The sequence below is a fragment of the Aphanomyces astaci genome (genome assembly GCF_000520075.1).
Source record: "Aphanomyces astaci strain APO3 unplaced genomic scaffold supercont1.176, whole genome shotgun sequence".
In the NCBI taxonomy this organism is placed as follows: Eukaryota; Oomycota; class Saprolegniomycetes; order Saprolegniales; family Verrucalvaceae; genus Aphanomyces; species Aphanomyces astaci.
In genome coordinates, this window is record NW_009798439.1 from 8,081 (window position 1) to 21,297 (window position 13,217).

General features: G+C 52.0%; 5 protein-coding genes across 5 annotated transcripts; 3 read left to right on the forward strand and 2 right to left on the reverse strand.

The window, feature by feature from the left end:
* Positions 1–1,042: 1,042 nt before the first annotated feature.
* On the reverse strand, positions 1,043–1,804 carry H257_18554 (hypothetical protein; the record flags this gene model as incomplete). The annotated part of the gene is made up of 4 exons (XM_009847645.1): positions 1,043–1,229; positions 1,347–1,474; positions 1,527–1,717; positions 1,783–1,804. The coding sequence occupies 4 exons, from the start codon at positions 1,802–1,804 to the stop codon at positions 1,043–1,045; spliced, it is 528 nt and encodes a 175-aa protein (XP_009845947.1).
* A 2,739-nt stretch (positions 1,805–4,543) lies between these two features.
* H257_18555 (hypothetical protein) lies at positions 4,544–6,616 on the forward strand (the record flags this gene model as incomplete). The annotated part of the gene is made up of 3 exons (XM_009847646.1): positions 4,544–4,813; positions 5,651–5,827; positions 6,014–6,616. 3 exons carry the CDS (start codon positions 4,544–4,546, stop codon positions 6,614–6,616), a joined length of 1,050 nt encoding a protein of 349 aa, XP_009845948.1.
* A 318-nt stretch (positions 6,617–6,934) lies between these two features.
* H257_18556 (hypothetical protein) lies at positions 6,935–8,374 on the forward strand (the record flags this gene model as incomplete). The annotated part of the gene is made up of 3 exons (XM_009847647.1): positions 6,935–7,317; positions 7,922–8,185; positions 8,251–8,374. 3 exons carry the CDS (start codon positions 6,935–6,937, stop codon positions 8,372–8,374), a joined length of 771 nt encoding a protein of 256 aa, XP_009845949.1.
* A 998-nt stretch (positions 8,375–9,372) lies between these two features.
* H257_18557 (hypothetical protein) lies at positions 9,373–10,257 on the forward strand (the record flags this gene model as incomplete). The annotated part of the gene is made up of 3 exons (XM_009847648.1): positions 9,373–9,690; positions 9,883–10,015; positions 10,133–10,257. The coding sequence occupies 3 exons, from the start codon at positions 9,373–9,375 to the stop codon at positions 10,255–10,257; spliced, it is 576 nt and encodes a 191-aa protein (XP_009845950.1).
* A 105-nt stretch (positions 10,258–10,362) lies between these two features.
* On the reverse strand, positions 10,363–13,108 carry H257_18558 (hypothetical protein; the record flags this gene model as incomplete). The annotated part of the gene is made up of 7 exons (XM_009847649.1): positions 10,363–11,105; positions 11,330–11,462; positions 11,535–11,696; positions 11,765–12,266; positions 12,350–12,482; positions 12,572–12,884; positions 12,947–13,108. 7 exons carry the CDS (start codon positions 13,106–13,108, stop codon positions 10,363–10,365), a joined length of 2,148 nt encoding a protein of 715 aa, XP_009845951.1.
* Positions 13,109–13,217: the final 109 nt, after the last annotated feature.

A 13,217-nucleotide genomic window follows, 5' to 3' on the forward strand; every position in this document is an offset into this window, starting at 1 on the left:
CAAGTGCTGAAGTTGCGGCTTTAGCACTTGCGATGGGTGCCACCAAGACGTCTTGCGCCACCCGCCCGCGCAACCACGTGATCACATCAGCAGGGAGGTGTATGGCACCGACACGGACTGGATGGTGGAATGAGGGATGACCACATTCATTGGGTTAGTAGGCAGTGTGGTAATGTTACTGACCATGAAGTCTAGACCTGTTCGAATTGACCGAGTCCTGAATACCACATCGCATGATCTTGCTCTCATACACAGCCTACATAATTATCTCAATGCTCCTTGCTTCAACCGCCAACACAGGAGTAGAATATATCGCAACAGGGTATGATGAATCTATGCAGCGATTTTCGTGATTTCACGGCATCTGATTGGACAAATTGGACAATTTTGAATTCGCAAGGTGACCTGCCTTGCGAATTCCAAAAACAGACAGACACATGGAAAATAGAAATCACCAATTCAAACTTGAAGATATACTACGTAGTAATTAATTGAAACTACACAATTTCAGAATTATTTATGGAATTCGCAAGATGGTTCACCTTGCGCAGCATACAAAATTGCCTATTTCATCTTGCTTTTTCTGGTTAATGGAAGTTTCAAACACTCGGAATATTTTAAATTGAACGGTTTGATGGAATGAAAATAGAGATTAGTGTTTATCGCGGTGCGCAGATTGGTTAGTGTGTCGGATGGCGAAGCAGGGAACCCGGGTTCGAGTCCCGGGTGTGTCAAACTTTTCCAAATTTTCTTGATGGACGATTGTATTTTATTGGATTTTTACGATTAATCCGAAGGCCATGTTTTATAAATTCGTGTATTATTGAGGAATAGCCTTAGTGAAGCTGCGACAGATTCTTCGAACCACAACTCGCGCAAATGCCGCTTGAACGGCGCTTGTTTAATTATTAATTCGGTGGAATAGCAGCCACGAGGCAACCTGCGTCTTCGGTGGCACTCTTCGCACATTCCTTGCTCACGTGGGAGTCGAAGTTGACGGTGCGCGCACTTGAGGCTTCAACACTGACGGTAAATAGTAGGCCTAGACGCGAGCATCAATCCACGTTTTTTCTTGCACGGCATAGGACGTTTCGAACTTGTTCGGCTTAATGAGACCGCCAGTGACGCCGCGCATGATGAACAGGATGGGCAACTTCTCGCCGTTGGCACGCACTGATAACTCCGCCGTCATCCGATAGGGGTGCTTTTCTCCACTCGAGATCTTCGAGCTTCAACCTCGCACAGCGTAGATAGCATTTGGCGCCATGTCGTAGTGTATACCGGGCTCATCTACGTTCATAACACAGTCAGTGCCAAAACTATCGTATGCTTTGTGGGAGTCCAACGCGAACGTCTTGCGGATCACGTTGCGTCGAGGTCTTCCTGGCACCACTTGGTATTGGCTGGCTTTTGACCCATGAAGCCGTTGCGCGCACAGAATGGTTGTAGCAGCTTGAGTAGGGTATCGTAACCGCTTCGCTTTGGTTGCAGGTACATGTACTGGTCCAGACACTCGTGATGGTTACGCTGAGAAAGTTCACCAAATGGGTGCACGTGACAGCTCGCTCTGCTTGGCGCAACTTGAGCATGAACGTCACCAATGCTGCTGAGTCGTGCAGTTCTTCTGGCCGCTCGGCGTCGTCGAGGTTGAACCGTTTCTTTTTGCCGTCGAAGCTCAGCAGTGCTGCCGCTTGCTTACAGAGAACCCCGGAAAAGTCTGACCTCCCCAAAATATCCGACCACCTATCTAAATTGATTTAATTTTATTCATCGTCGACGCACCTTTGAAATTGAATTTATCCATCACGAAGCCAATCACAAAGCAGTATTAATGCAAGTTTATGATTGGTATATTCAAATTCAAAATTTGAAGCGCTTCACTTGACATCATGCCGACGCGACAACGCAAGAAGTCATACTCCATCGACGAAAAGCGAAAGCTCCTGGCCATGTTCGAAGCCACTGCAACGAGCCATCGCAAGTTCTGTGCGGAGCATGGAATACCTCGAAGTACGTGGATCGACTGGCAAAAGCGCCGCACAGAACTTGCGACGACTCGACGCAACGCCAAGCGCCCAACGGTGGGTGGACAAGGCGCCAAGGCTATCTTCCCGTTCAAGTACTAGCTCCTTGCCTTCATGAAGGATGTTCGGCGTGAGGAATACATTCTTACGTCGATGCACATGGTAACCTTCATGAAGCGCAACCACGGGGAATGGCTGGCGTCGTACCGAACAGGCAAGCGCGACGCGTACAAGTCCCTCTTGAAGCTCTGCCAGGAGTTTGCCAAACGACACCACTTTTCCCAGCGAGTTGCGTGCTTCACGAAGATGCCCACCCCCGATATGCTGGAGATCCGCCAGGATTTTGCGTGCAAGTTTTGGACCAAGTATCATGCGTACGCTGCCAGCGAAATCATGAACGTCGACGAGACCGCCGTATACTACGACATGCCCCCTGGCTAGATCTGGGCAGAAATCGGCAAGTCGTCCAAGGTCGACAAGAAGCAGAAGCATTCCGACCGTATCACTGCGGTGTTGACATGCCGAGCTGATGGTACGTGATGTTGCATGAGTGGCTATTGACGATGTTTTGTGTAGGGTCTAAACTACCCATTTTGTTCATCGTCCATGGCGTCCCCGGTGGTACAATCGACGAAGTGGAGCTGGACACCTATCCAGAAGAGCATTACTACAGCGTCCAAGAATCGGGGTGTATAGACAGTCGCGTGTGGAAAGCGTACCTCGAGATGTTGCCGCCGCACATTGAAGGTCCCACGGTCATAGTCGCCGACAACTTCGACGTCCACGTTACGCAAGAATCCACCAATGACATCGCTGGTGACCTGCACAGTGTGCTCGAGCCGCCACTCCCTGCCAACTGCACAAGTGTGTGTCAGCCCTTGGATGTAGGGGTTATGGGGCCGTTCAAGAAGTTGTTGCGGACACTCTGGCTCGATGAAGCGCCTGTCACTTCAGCTGCAGACAAGCGACGTGCTATGATTTTTCGTTCAATCAAGGCCTGGGAAATGATTTCTAGCGACGCAATCCAGAAATCATTTCAAAAAGCAATTCCGCGTCCCCACATTGTAGTTGTGTAAATAATAGATACTGTGTTGTGATCTTAATTATGTGCTCGGTAGGAGTGTTCTCTGGATAAACCCCCGTCGTGAATCCAATAGAATTCTGTAGTAGGTGATTAAAAATAACAATGTTGAATATTTTTGTCATGTTGTATATCACTTGACAAAATATATCCCTCGGTGGTATTTGAACCCGGGGCACCTGCATTGCATACTGTGTACTTAGTGCATTTAGCAGTAGGATACATGAAAAGGGGGGGGCAAAAAGTGGATTTCGAGGTGGTGTCATCATCAGGGAGAACGATCGTCCCTATAGCGTCGCAAAGAAATGACTACATCAACTGATGCAAATACCTACCCCCGAAAGTACATATAATGGTGGGCTCATGATAATTCAAATGTTCCGTACTCCAACGACGTCCTTATGATATTATCCAAAATCTACGATACCGTATATTTCCTCATGTAACGTTACGCTCGTAATTTCTACCAATCATATCTAACAATAAAAAAATACTACGTAGTACTTCACAAGAATGAATATTATTACCTGGCGACATCCCCATACAAAATTTGCTGTAACCCCTGTCGGAAATTTCCGGGGTTCTCTGCCAACGCGAGAGGTTGCTCTTGGGGATGCCTGATTCGGCTTCCAGGCCGCGACCTGTTCCAAGCCACAGCTAGGCGATGATTTGGCATTTGGTTGCCTGGGTGTACCGTCGTCTTGGCTTCGCCTGGGGTCGGATGGTGCTGCTGTAAGTTGGTGTCATGGTTAAAAGTGAAATGACACTCAAATTCATGGCGACGACGGCCAATAACGCGCGCTTTTAAATGTTTTCCCGCGAAAGCAAACTTTAGCCACTCAGAGATCATTAATTTTTGATTGATTTGATTGGATATAATTAGGTGTGTAATATTTCAACTTTGGTGTCCCTTAAAATCCGTCGTCGTCTGTACAGACGACGACGGATGTATTGATCAGGTCTCGGAAAAATACTATGGAATACAGTGATCTGGGAAAGAACTTGTCACAGTAGTACACCACAAAACGACGAATCCCGCTGCGAGCAGAGCGATAATTTCTCGAAAAGACGACGGAGGGATTGGTCGCTCTCCAAACGACGCTGAACAAAGAGCGTGCTGGACTCGACGATGAGAAAGCTCAATCTGCGGTACGGATGTCGGAAGAACGACTCAAAATTGAGGAAGAACGCCATATGTTGACGGAACAAGTGTCAAATGACCGTATTCTGCTGGAGGAAGAGCGACGCGTGATAGTGGCTCAGTTGGATTGCAGAGAAAGTGCGTTTCCGGATAAGCCGTACGTAGCTCCCCCGTACGCCGACGATCGCATCCTCCACTACGTATGCGGCTGCGGTGGGAAGTCCTGTCGAAGGTCAGCGCCGTCTGTATTCAAGCCGTTCTTCCTCGGCCTCGACAGTTATGGATTCGGAAGTCACGATGAATTCGCGTCCTCCCCCGAAAGCTACGGTGGCGGGCAAATTGGATGCTCTTCTGGCTCCCATGCGGATGAAACCTGAGCAGTTCCCCTCGTCAGGTCAAGATGTCTTGGCATACATGGCGGGCAACACCACAACTCAAATGAATCCCTCTCACGCTACGACAATGGCGACGGGGCCGAGTTCGTCGTCCCCGTACTGGTCTGGAGGTGGCCGTAACCGACCGACTATGGCCACTGGGAATGCGGAGATGGCGATGGAAATGACCCAGGTGGGAACCAGGCTACGGTCAGAGTGGTCATGGTGGAAATGGCCATGGACCTGGGACCTGAACGGGGGTGGAAATGACCCCAACCCGTATCCTCAGTTTGGGTCTGGACTTTACAGTCGTCGACCAACTGACCGACATTCCGTGGCCGCCGCTGCTTGAAAGCAATCGTTGAAGCCCGAGAGCGTCGACAAGTTGCATTTGGATCATTTTCTTGGACACCTTGATGGTCTCCAAGTGGAGTTTGTGCTGTCGGACGTGGAACTCGTCTGTATTTTTGAGTAACGTGTCTCCGACTCGAAGATACGGACCGTACAATACTGGTGGGCTCGTCGTTACCGTGAAGGCCCCAACACAACACGAGAAGCGCGTTCTACAAGGAGTTCGTTCAAAAGAGTATGAGCGCGAAAATGGCTGAGATCACAAAGAACAGTCAGTACACGCAAGGCGAAGGAAACTGTTCGTGAATACGCTTAGTGTATCAGCGATGCAGCCCAAGATCTCGAGATGCGCTCGGCGCAGGAGGTCCAAATTTTCATCGACAGTTGCAAGGACACCACTGTGGCGTCTTGCATTCGCGGTTCTGAGACGCGACCTGTTACCATCCCCGAATGTTTGGACTACCTTCGTTTCCGGGACATGGATCTGGACATACGTTTAGATGCGGCGAATGGGACGCGTCATCGCAATCAGTGTCCCCAACAACAGATGGAAGTCGGTCGAGTTCACACGAGGTGAATACGGGTGTCAAGTCAACGCCGGCGAACGAAGCCAATGCGGCGTTACGGGCGGAAATGGCGTCGTTGATGAAAGCACAGTTTGCCACCTTGACCAATGTAGTGGCTCACATCGCCCCTCGAGCTCCTGGAGGAAATCAACTCGTGGTGCTTAAGATTTGTGCGGATCTCGACGAGGCAACGACGCAGTCAGGCCGTGTGGTGTGTGGTCGTTGTCAAAGGAGTGGGCATGGACGTGACGCCTGCCCGTACGCAAGATGAAGTGCACGGGGTCCAACACGTATGGCCTTGCCAATCTGGAATGCTCGATTCCTTTTACGCCTCGTACGCAATCGGATCGCCGATGCTTCCACTGCAACGGGTCGGGACACATGCGGGTGGATTGTCCCAAGCAACGGTCGTCGCAAGGTGGCGACAGCTCGACGAGTACGGTGCACATAACTGATGTGTGAGGGACGATGCTCAGGCTGAAGGAAGTTACCCGGACATTGTCGTACCTCCTGAAAAGACTTCTGTGAGACAAGACGAGACGGCTACGTTGGTTGATACGCGACGCGGCGAACAAAGAAAGAGGAAGAAGGCGTCGAAGCGCATACAGGTGCCGCGTGGCGGGCCCGCGGGTCGACCTGTGGCAAGTGATAATCCGGTCATCCGGCCGGACGGTGAAGAGATTGTGCGGGGTGGCGAAGTGAACGACGCCTCAGTTGAAGAAGAACAAAGAACAAACGGACGACCCGAACAGTTGGTTCGTGGCGTGGATCTGGCGGGGTTGCCAGATCGGACACGAAATACGGAGTCGGTGGAGTTGATGGTTCCCCGTGAAGACTCTCGAATGGGTCGAGAAGAGACGCGTATGGACGGCGTCGGAGGCTTGCCGGTGGGCAAAGTGACGAGAGGTGAAGAATCGAAGGTGGCATCGATTCAAGACGGTACGGACGGCGACGAACGCCGTTCTACGAAAGTGCAGACGTGTGAGGACTCGACAGTGGTGTCGGGTGTGGAGCGAAGTGAAGACCTGGTGGAATGTCCTCGGTCGATGGAGAAGTTGTGCGAGAAGACTCGACGGTAGCACGGAGTCAAGGAACGGTTACGTTTGGCTGAGGAGAAGGATGTACGTATACACAAAGGTGTGATAAGCCCGTGGAGCTGCAGGCTCAGCGTGAAGATCAGCGTTCGGAGAAGGAACACAAGCTAGGCTCACGTCAAGAACGTGATGACGCGATAGTCGGATTGGCAGAATTGCTGGTTCCGCGGACGATACTGGTGGAATTGCCAGTTCCAACGCAAGTACCTTCGGGCGGACGAAATATCGAGCGTAGGTCCACTTGTCGAGACCGTCACTGGTCGGACGGTGAAGGTGGACGTCTTATAGCAGGCTGTCGTGGCTATGGTGGGTTTGCGTCCACAGCCCACGAAACGAGTTCAGTTCTACAGCCGAGTGGAGTACGTGTTTGACGCGCTCGAGGTTACAGCGTCGATACCGTTGACGGATTTGGAGTCTACGAGATACCCTGGCGAAGTTTGGCGTCTCAACTGGCATTGTTTCTCGCCTCGACGTAAATTGACTCGGCTGGCGTTTCAACACCTAGTTCACTTCGCAGAGAAGGCGTCGTCGTGTGCGTCCGCGAAGCAGCGTCATAGGTATACGCCGGTGTGCTCGGTAACGGCCATGCGGATTCCACCTGCAGCCGATCCGACGTCCGGACGCATGAACCCCTTCCTTGACACAGAAGCCTTATTCATACCGAGTGTGGACGATGAAAAGATGCGGTGCCATCAGAACGGTTACGAGCCCATTTTACAATGATGACTTGTACGCGGTGAAGGAAGACGACGTGGTGGTTCCGAAGCGGTTGATCTGCCACGTGGGTAGTGACAACGTGGTGCCCCTTACGGTTATGTCAGTCAATGGCGCGAAGATGTCCGCACTGATCGATACCGGGGCGTCCGTAACGTTGCTCAGTGGTGCTGGTTGAATCTCAGTGCGCCGACGTTGTGGTCACAACAATCCGAACATTTTGCCGGATTTGACCACGTTGGCCCTTTCTTGCGCCTGCAGCCTCGACAACGACGGTTGGTCCAGTGTCGCTTTTCGTTTTCCATTCCGAGTGGGACTTACGTCTTGTCGGAACCCCTCCCCGGACTTTCGATACAAGTGGCTCGCTCCCTCAATGTCGTGGCATTGAACGGTATCTGGGTGCAAGTACAAAATCCAAGTGATGAGACAGTCAAACTCGTTAGTGGTACATTGGTTGGCCTGGCGGCCACCTTCCGCAAGGATATGCCGATACGGGAGGAAAACCGCCGCCTGAACCATCACCCACTACGACGGATGTTTCATGCAGGATCCGCCCCGGAGTTCGGATTCTGATAGGGAAGGCAATGACGTGTGGACGCAGCAAACGTATCCACGAGTGATTTGCCCAGCCCACATGAAGCCATCAGCATCAAACGGAAGCGTGGACGAAATCCCTGTCAACTGGGAAGGCTCAGACCTAAGCCTTGATCAACGAGAAGTCCTGCGTAAACTGCTCTTGCAGTTCGACATCTTTGTCACGACGTCGAAAGCCCCAGGGCGAACAAATTTGGTCAAGTGTCATGTGAATACGGGCAACGCAAGCCCGATCAAACAAGCTCTGTATCGAGTTTCCCAACGGGAAGGGGAACTGATGGAGGCGGATTTACAGCAGTATCTGGACTTAGGGCTGATCAGACCGTCAACGAGGCCATGGGCAGTCCTGTGCTGATGATACGGAAGCCGCACGGATCGATCCGTTTCTGCATTGCCTACCGGAAGTTGAACGATGTGACGATCAAGGACTGCTAACCGATGTCCTGCATCGATGACTTGCTGATGGTGGACCTGGCATCTGGCTACTGCAACGTATGGATGTCCGAGGAAAGCATCGCGAAAACGACGTTTACGTGCAAGTTCGGGCTGTATGAGTGGCTAGCGATGCCCTTTGGGCTCTGCAACGCTGTATCACAATTTGAAAGACTGATGGAAGAAGTCCTCAAGGAATACCGGTGGCGTACATGTCTCGTCTACCTTGACGACGTGATCGTTTTCAGCGAAACGTTTGGGACGCACTTGGTGCGGCTGAAGCAGGTCCTTACGTGCTTGAGGGACGCAGGGTTCAAGCTCAAGATTAGCAAGTGTCACTGGGGGAAGTCGTCTGTCACGTTCTTGGAACACATCGTCACCTCTGGAGGGATCCTGTCGAATCCAGAGAAGGTGAAATCCGTGTTGAAGATCAAGCCTTGAAGAACGTTGGTGAAGTTGGGGCGTTTCTGGGCATAGTGGGGTATTTCAGGCGGTTCATCAAGGGGTACGCCGCGATCTCCATACCGTTGGAACGACTGAAGTCGGCGGAACGGTTCGAATGGGACGTTGACGGCGACGCCGCATTGGACAAGTTGAAGCGAGCATTGGCAAGTCCCCCGATTTTGGCGTACCCAGACTTCAAGCTTCCGCTCGTCGTGTATGTGGACGCGTGCCCCATAGCCGTTGGAGCCGTCTTGATGCAGAAGCAGAACGGCCGGGAGAGGGTGATTGCTTACGCTAGCCAGGCGTTGAACCAAACCCAGCAACGTTGGATCAGCAAGAAGGAAGGCACTTCAGAAATCGAATGCTACGAGATTGTCTGGGCTACGAGCAAGTTCCATGCGTATTTGGATCGTCGTCACTTTACGTTGTTCACGGATCATGCAGCGTTGGCTTGGTTGTTCAAGTCTGGATCGAACTCAACCAACGCTAAGCTGGCTCGTTGAATCTCCCACTTGCAAATTTTACTGTTCACTGTGACGCATCGACCGGGGGAGAACATGGGTCGTGCCGATGGGCTATCGAGACTTCCGATATCCGTAATCTTCCAGGAACCGACGGGTGCGGACTGTACGGAGTTGGCAACAGATGATACGGAAGGTCTGGCAACTCAGTCGGAAGGTGTGGAAGGCACCCAAGTTTCCACGACCCGTATGATGGAAGCTACTCGTATCAAGCCGAACGAACCGTATCGGATGAGACAGTCCGTACGGGAAACACGACGTATGAGAGCCGATACGGACTCGTGTGAGGCGGATACGATGCGCACGGCGCTTACGGAGCGTATGGGGTTGGACGTATTAAGTCCGGAAGTTAAGGTAACGGGCCGGCGACATACGGAACAGTACTGCTGGGGCTCATTACGTACGGAAAGAGCTACGGGAACGTACGATGGTCCAAGTGAGAAAGGAGAGACGGAGCCCGAGGGGTGTGAAGAGACGCACTTACCACTCCTGGAAGGGAGCCGTACGGGTATTGTCGACCAAAGTCCGGAAGTACCCTATGTGTAGCTTCCTCAGTCGGATAGTCCCTTGGACGACTCGTACAACGTGCCTTCCGACCTTCTGTCGCAACTACGCCTCCGTGCAACTTCTCAACACAAACACAATGTTGGGGGGGCAGTGGACTCCCAGGCAAAGCTTGGTGGTGTATTGAACAGTTGGAGGCAAAACTAGAACTGAACTACTCACCGACTAAACTAACCCTATACTAACTCTAAGTCTAAATCCCCTTTTGGTTCCACCAATCATCGGAGACTAGACCTGGCCTTTCCTGACCCTAACCCTTCCGGCTCGCACAACACACCGCGCCGCCCGAAGCTGTCCACCGCAGAATGGGCCTGGCCGCCCAAATGGCTCCAGCCAGGCGCGTCGAGTGGGTCCTAGGACTACGGGTATGTCCATCTTGGCAACGCAACACTCCCCCCATGCCCGTGTCCGGTACCTAGCTCGTGTAAGACAACTCGCAACAATGATATGAAGGAGAGTACTCTACAACCGTTCTAGGGCCTCGACCAGCCCTTCGCGTTTAGCGCCGTTTGGCAATTGGTCGGCAAACGACTGCACCAAGGATGGGATCTCCTGGTGCATCGCCGGGAGCTGTTCCCAGCTTGCTTCGAGGCTCTCTAGGCCTTTCCATCGGATCAATAATTCCCACTGGTTAGAACCAGGGTTGCGCCTTGCGTCCTCGATTTGGTCAACAACCAGCGTGGTCCCTTGCTCACTGACGTGGTCGATAATTTCTTCAGTCACCTGAAAGTGGCTTTCCACGTAGAACTTATGTCGTGAGTGATGTGCTTCGCGCTGCACCCCCGTAATCAAGTGTTCTATGACACATGAGTAGGGTAGGCACTTGAGGACACGGAAGGGGCCAATCCACGTGACCAATAGCTTGGGGTAGTGTGTGTTCTCGTCCACGCGTGACCAAAGCACAAAGTCTCCTTCTGTGACCTTCATTTCGTTTTGGTTTGTCTTCTCAAGCATTCGCTTGTTTTCGGCGGCGCGCCGTTTGTCGACGATTGTTGAGTGGACTTCTTGTAGTGATTTTCGTAGTTCTTCCACGGCTTGCCGTAGTTTCTTCTGTTTCCAGTCGATTGTGTGGAAACCGGTCTTCGATAATCGCACGTTGACTTTGCCAACGATGGTGTTGAGCGCTGTGGTCGGCTCCAAGCCTGTGAAGGATTCCATGGGGTTTGTGTGGTCCAGCGTCGCCACCGGCGTTTGGTTGATGTTGGCTTGTACAACCGGTAACAGATAATCCCGTTTCCTTGAGTTTTGTTTCTCTCAACATGATTCGCATAAGGCCTAAAATGTCGCGGTTGACTCGTTCGACCGTCCCGTTGCGCTATGGGCAGTATGCAAGCACTATGTTGTGCTGTGCTTGTAGGCGCATCGCAAGTTCCTTCATGACGGAGTTCTTGAAATGGCTTCCGCCGTCTGAGATCCAAACTTCTGGGACTCCAAACGTATAGCGTCGAGGTCCGGTCATACGAAGTCGGCGTCGTCCAGAGGCCGTAACATCGGTGGCGGCGGCTTGTAGACATGCTTGGATTGTTTTTCTTCTTTGTCCATTTGCCCAACGCGCGCACGTACTTTCGATGTTCCGTTCTTCGGAACGAGTGGTGTCGCCATTTCGGCGGGCTTTCCCACCAAATTCGTCATACTTTCGCCTCTGTGGGCTGCGGTATGCCCCATCGGCTCATGAGGTCGGCCCATACGTTGTGCACTCCGTCGATGTGCTGAATGACGTATCGGTACTGACCGATCAGCTTCTCGCGCGTGTGTGCCTTAAGCTCGTCTTGGGGCGCGAAGACGCGTATGAGGTTCTTGTGGTCACAGTACATGAGGAACCCTTTGGGTTGTAGCAGCAGGTACTTAAGGGTGTCGCAGGCACGCGCAATAGGGTAGCCTTCTTTTTCGATGACTGACCAGTTGACTTGCGTTTTGTCAAACATGCCGCTTTGACAGACGAGGAGTTGATGTTGTTGGTCGTGGATCGGGATGTCATCGCCGTAATCGTGGACTTGGGCACGATGCACCAGCGGTAGGCGGACGCGTCGGTGAATAGGCACATCGCAGCGTCTTCATGTGGGTGACACAATTGAGCGGCGTTCCGCATCAGTTCTTTGACTGCGTCGAAACTGTTTCGTTCTTCTTTGGTCAAGTCGATTGTGATTGATGTCGCGATTCTTTTTTTGCTTTTCTTTCCAACCAACGCTTCTGTGAGTCGTTTTTGGAGTGGGTCCATTGTTTGGGCAAAGCCAATCAGGCTCTCGCGCATCCAGTTCACTGCGCATATGAATTGCTGCAGCTGACCTGCATCGGTCGGGTACGGGATGTCGCATAGCGCTTGGATTCTCGTGGGATCTTGTCGCACCCCGTCGCCGTCGATGATTCTGCCGCACCATTTGATTTCGCTGCATAGTAGTTGCTCTTGTGTAGGTTCAGACGCAGTCGAAACTTCGTACATACATCGAACACCAGCACGCACTCGTCGATGTTGTTCGCCCACACCAGGATGTCGTCGATCCAAATTAGGACGTTTTTGTACAGTAGGTCCTTGAAACATTCCGCCATGGTGTTCTGGAAAAATAGCGCCGAGTCGCAATGGCCTTGCATAACCCTCGTTGGGGTCAACGGTAGCCAAGCATAAAGGATAGCAGTTCTTGTGAGTTTTTCTCGAGTGGTAGCTACCAGAAACCTTTCGTAACGTCGAACACGCCGAGGTACTTGGCGCAGCGGACGTTTTCTAACACGAGGAACTGGAACGGCATGGCGCCAGCGAGTGGGATCGTTTGGCTATTGATGATTCTGTAGTCGATCGTAAGACGAAAGTACTGCAACAGTTCTTCGATTGTCCACTTATCGCTTGTCTTGACGAGTTTCTTTCCTTCCGGTTTCATAACCGGGTTGACGGGGCTGCAATGGGAGCTTGAGTTGTTTGCATAAATAACTTGGTCTTGCTCCATCTGTTTGCCAAACGCTTCGACGAACATGCCCGTCAAGGGGTTCACCTTTCTAGGTTTGCAACGATTGGGACGTGCATCCGCCTTGAGTGTATTTCCATCGCCTTCACATCCGCCGGGAGGTCTGTGCCTCTGAACTTGGTTCGCCATACTCCTTTGGCGGCGGCGTCGACGACGATTCCTCGTAATTGCTTGAGCGCCACAGTCTGTTCTTGGTCGACGGCGTTCGCAGCTGTGATCGCCATCTTATACAGCTGTTCTGCTGCTCGCATGTCTTCCACGTCCAGCTGTTCATCGCTTGCATGTAACCCCCGCACACTGACACCGAATGTGTCGCGGGGAATATTCGGACGTTCCGCGACCAGCCGTGGTGTTTTGGCT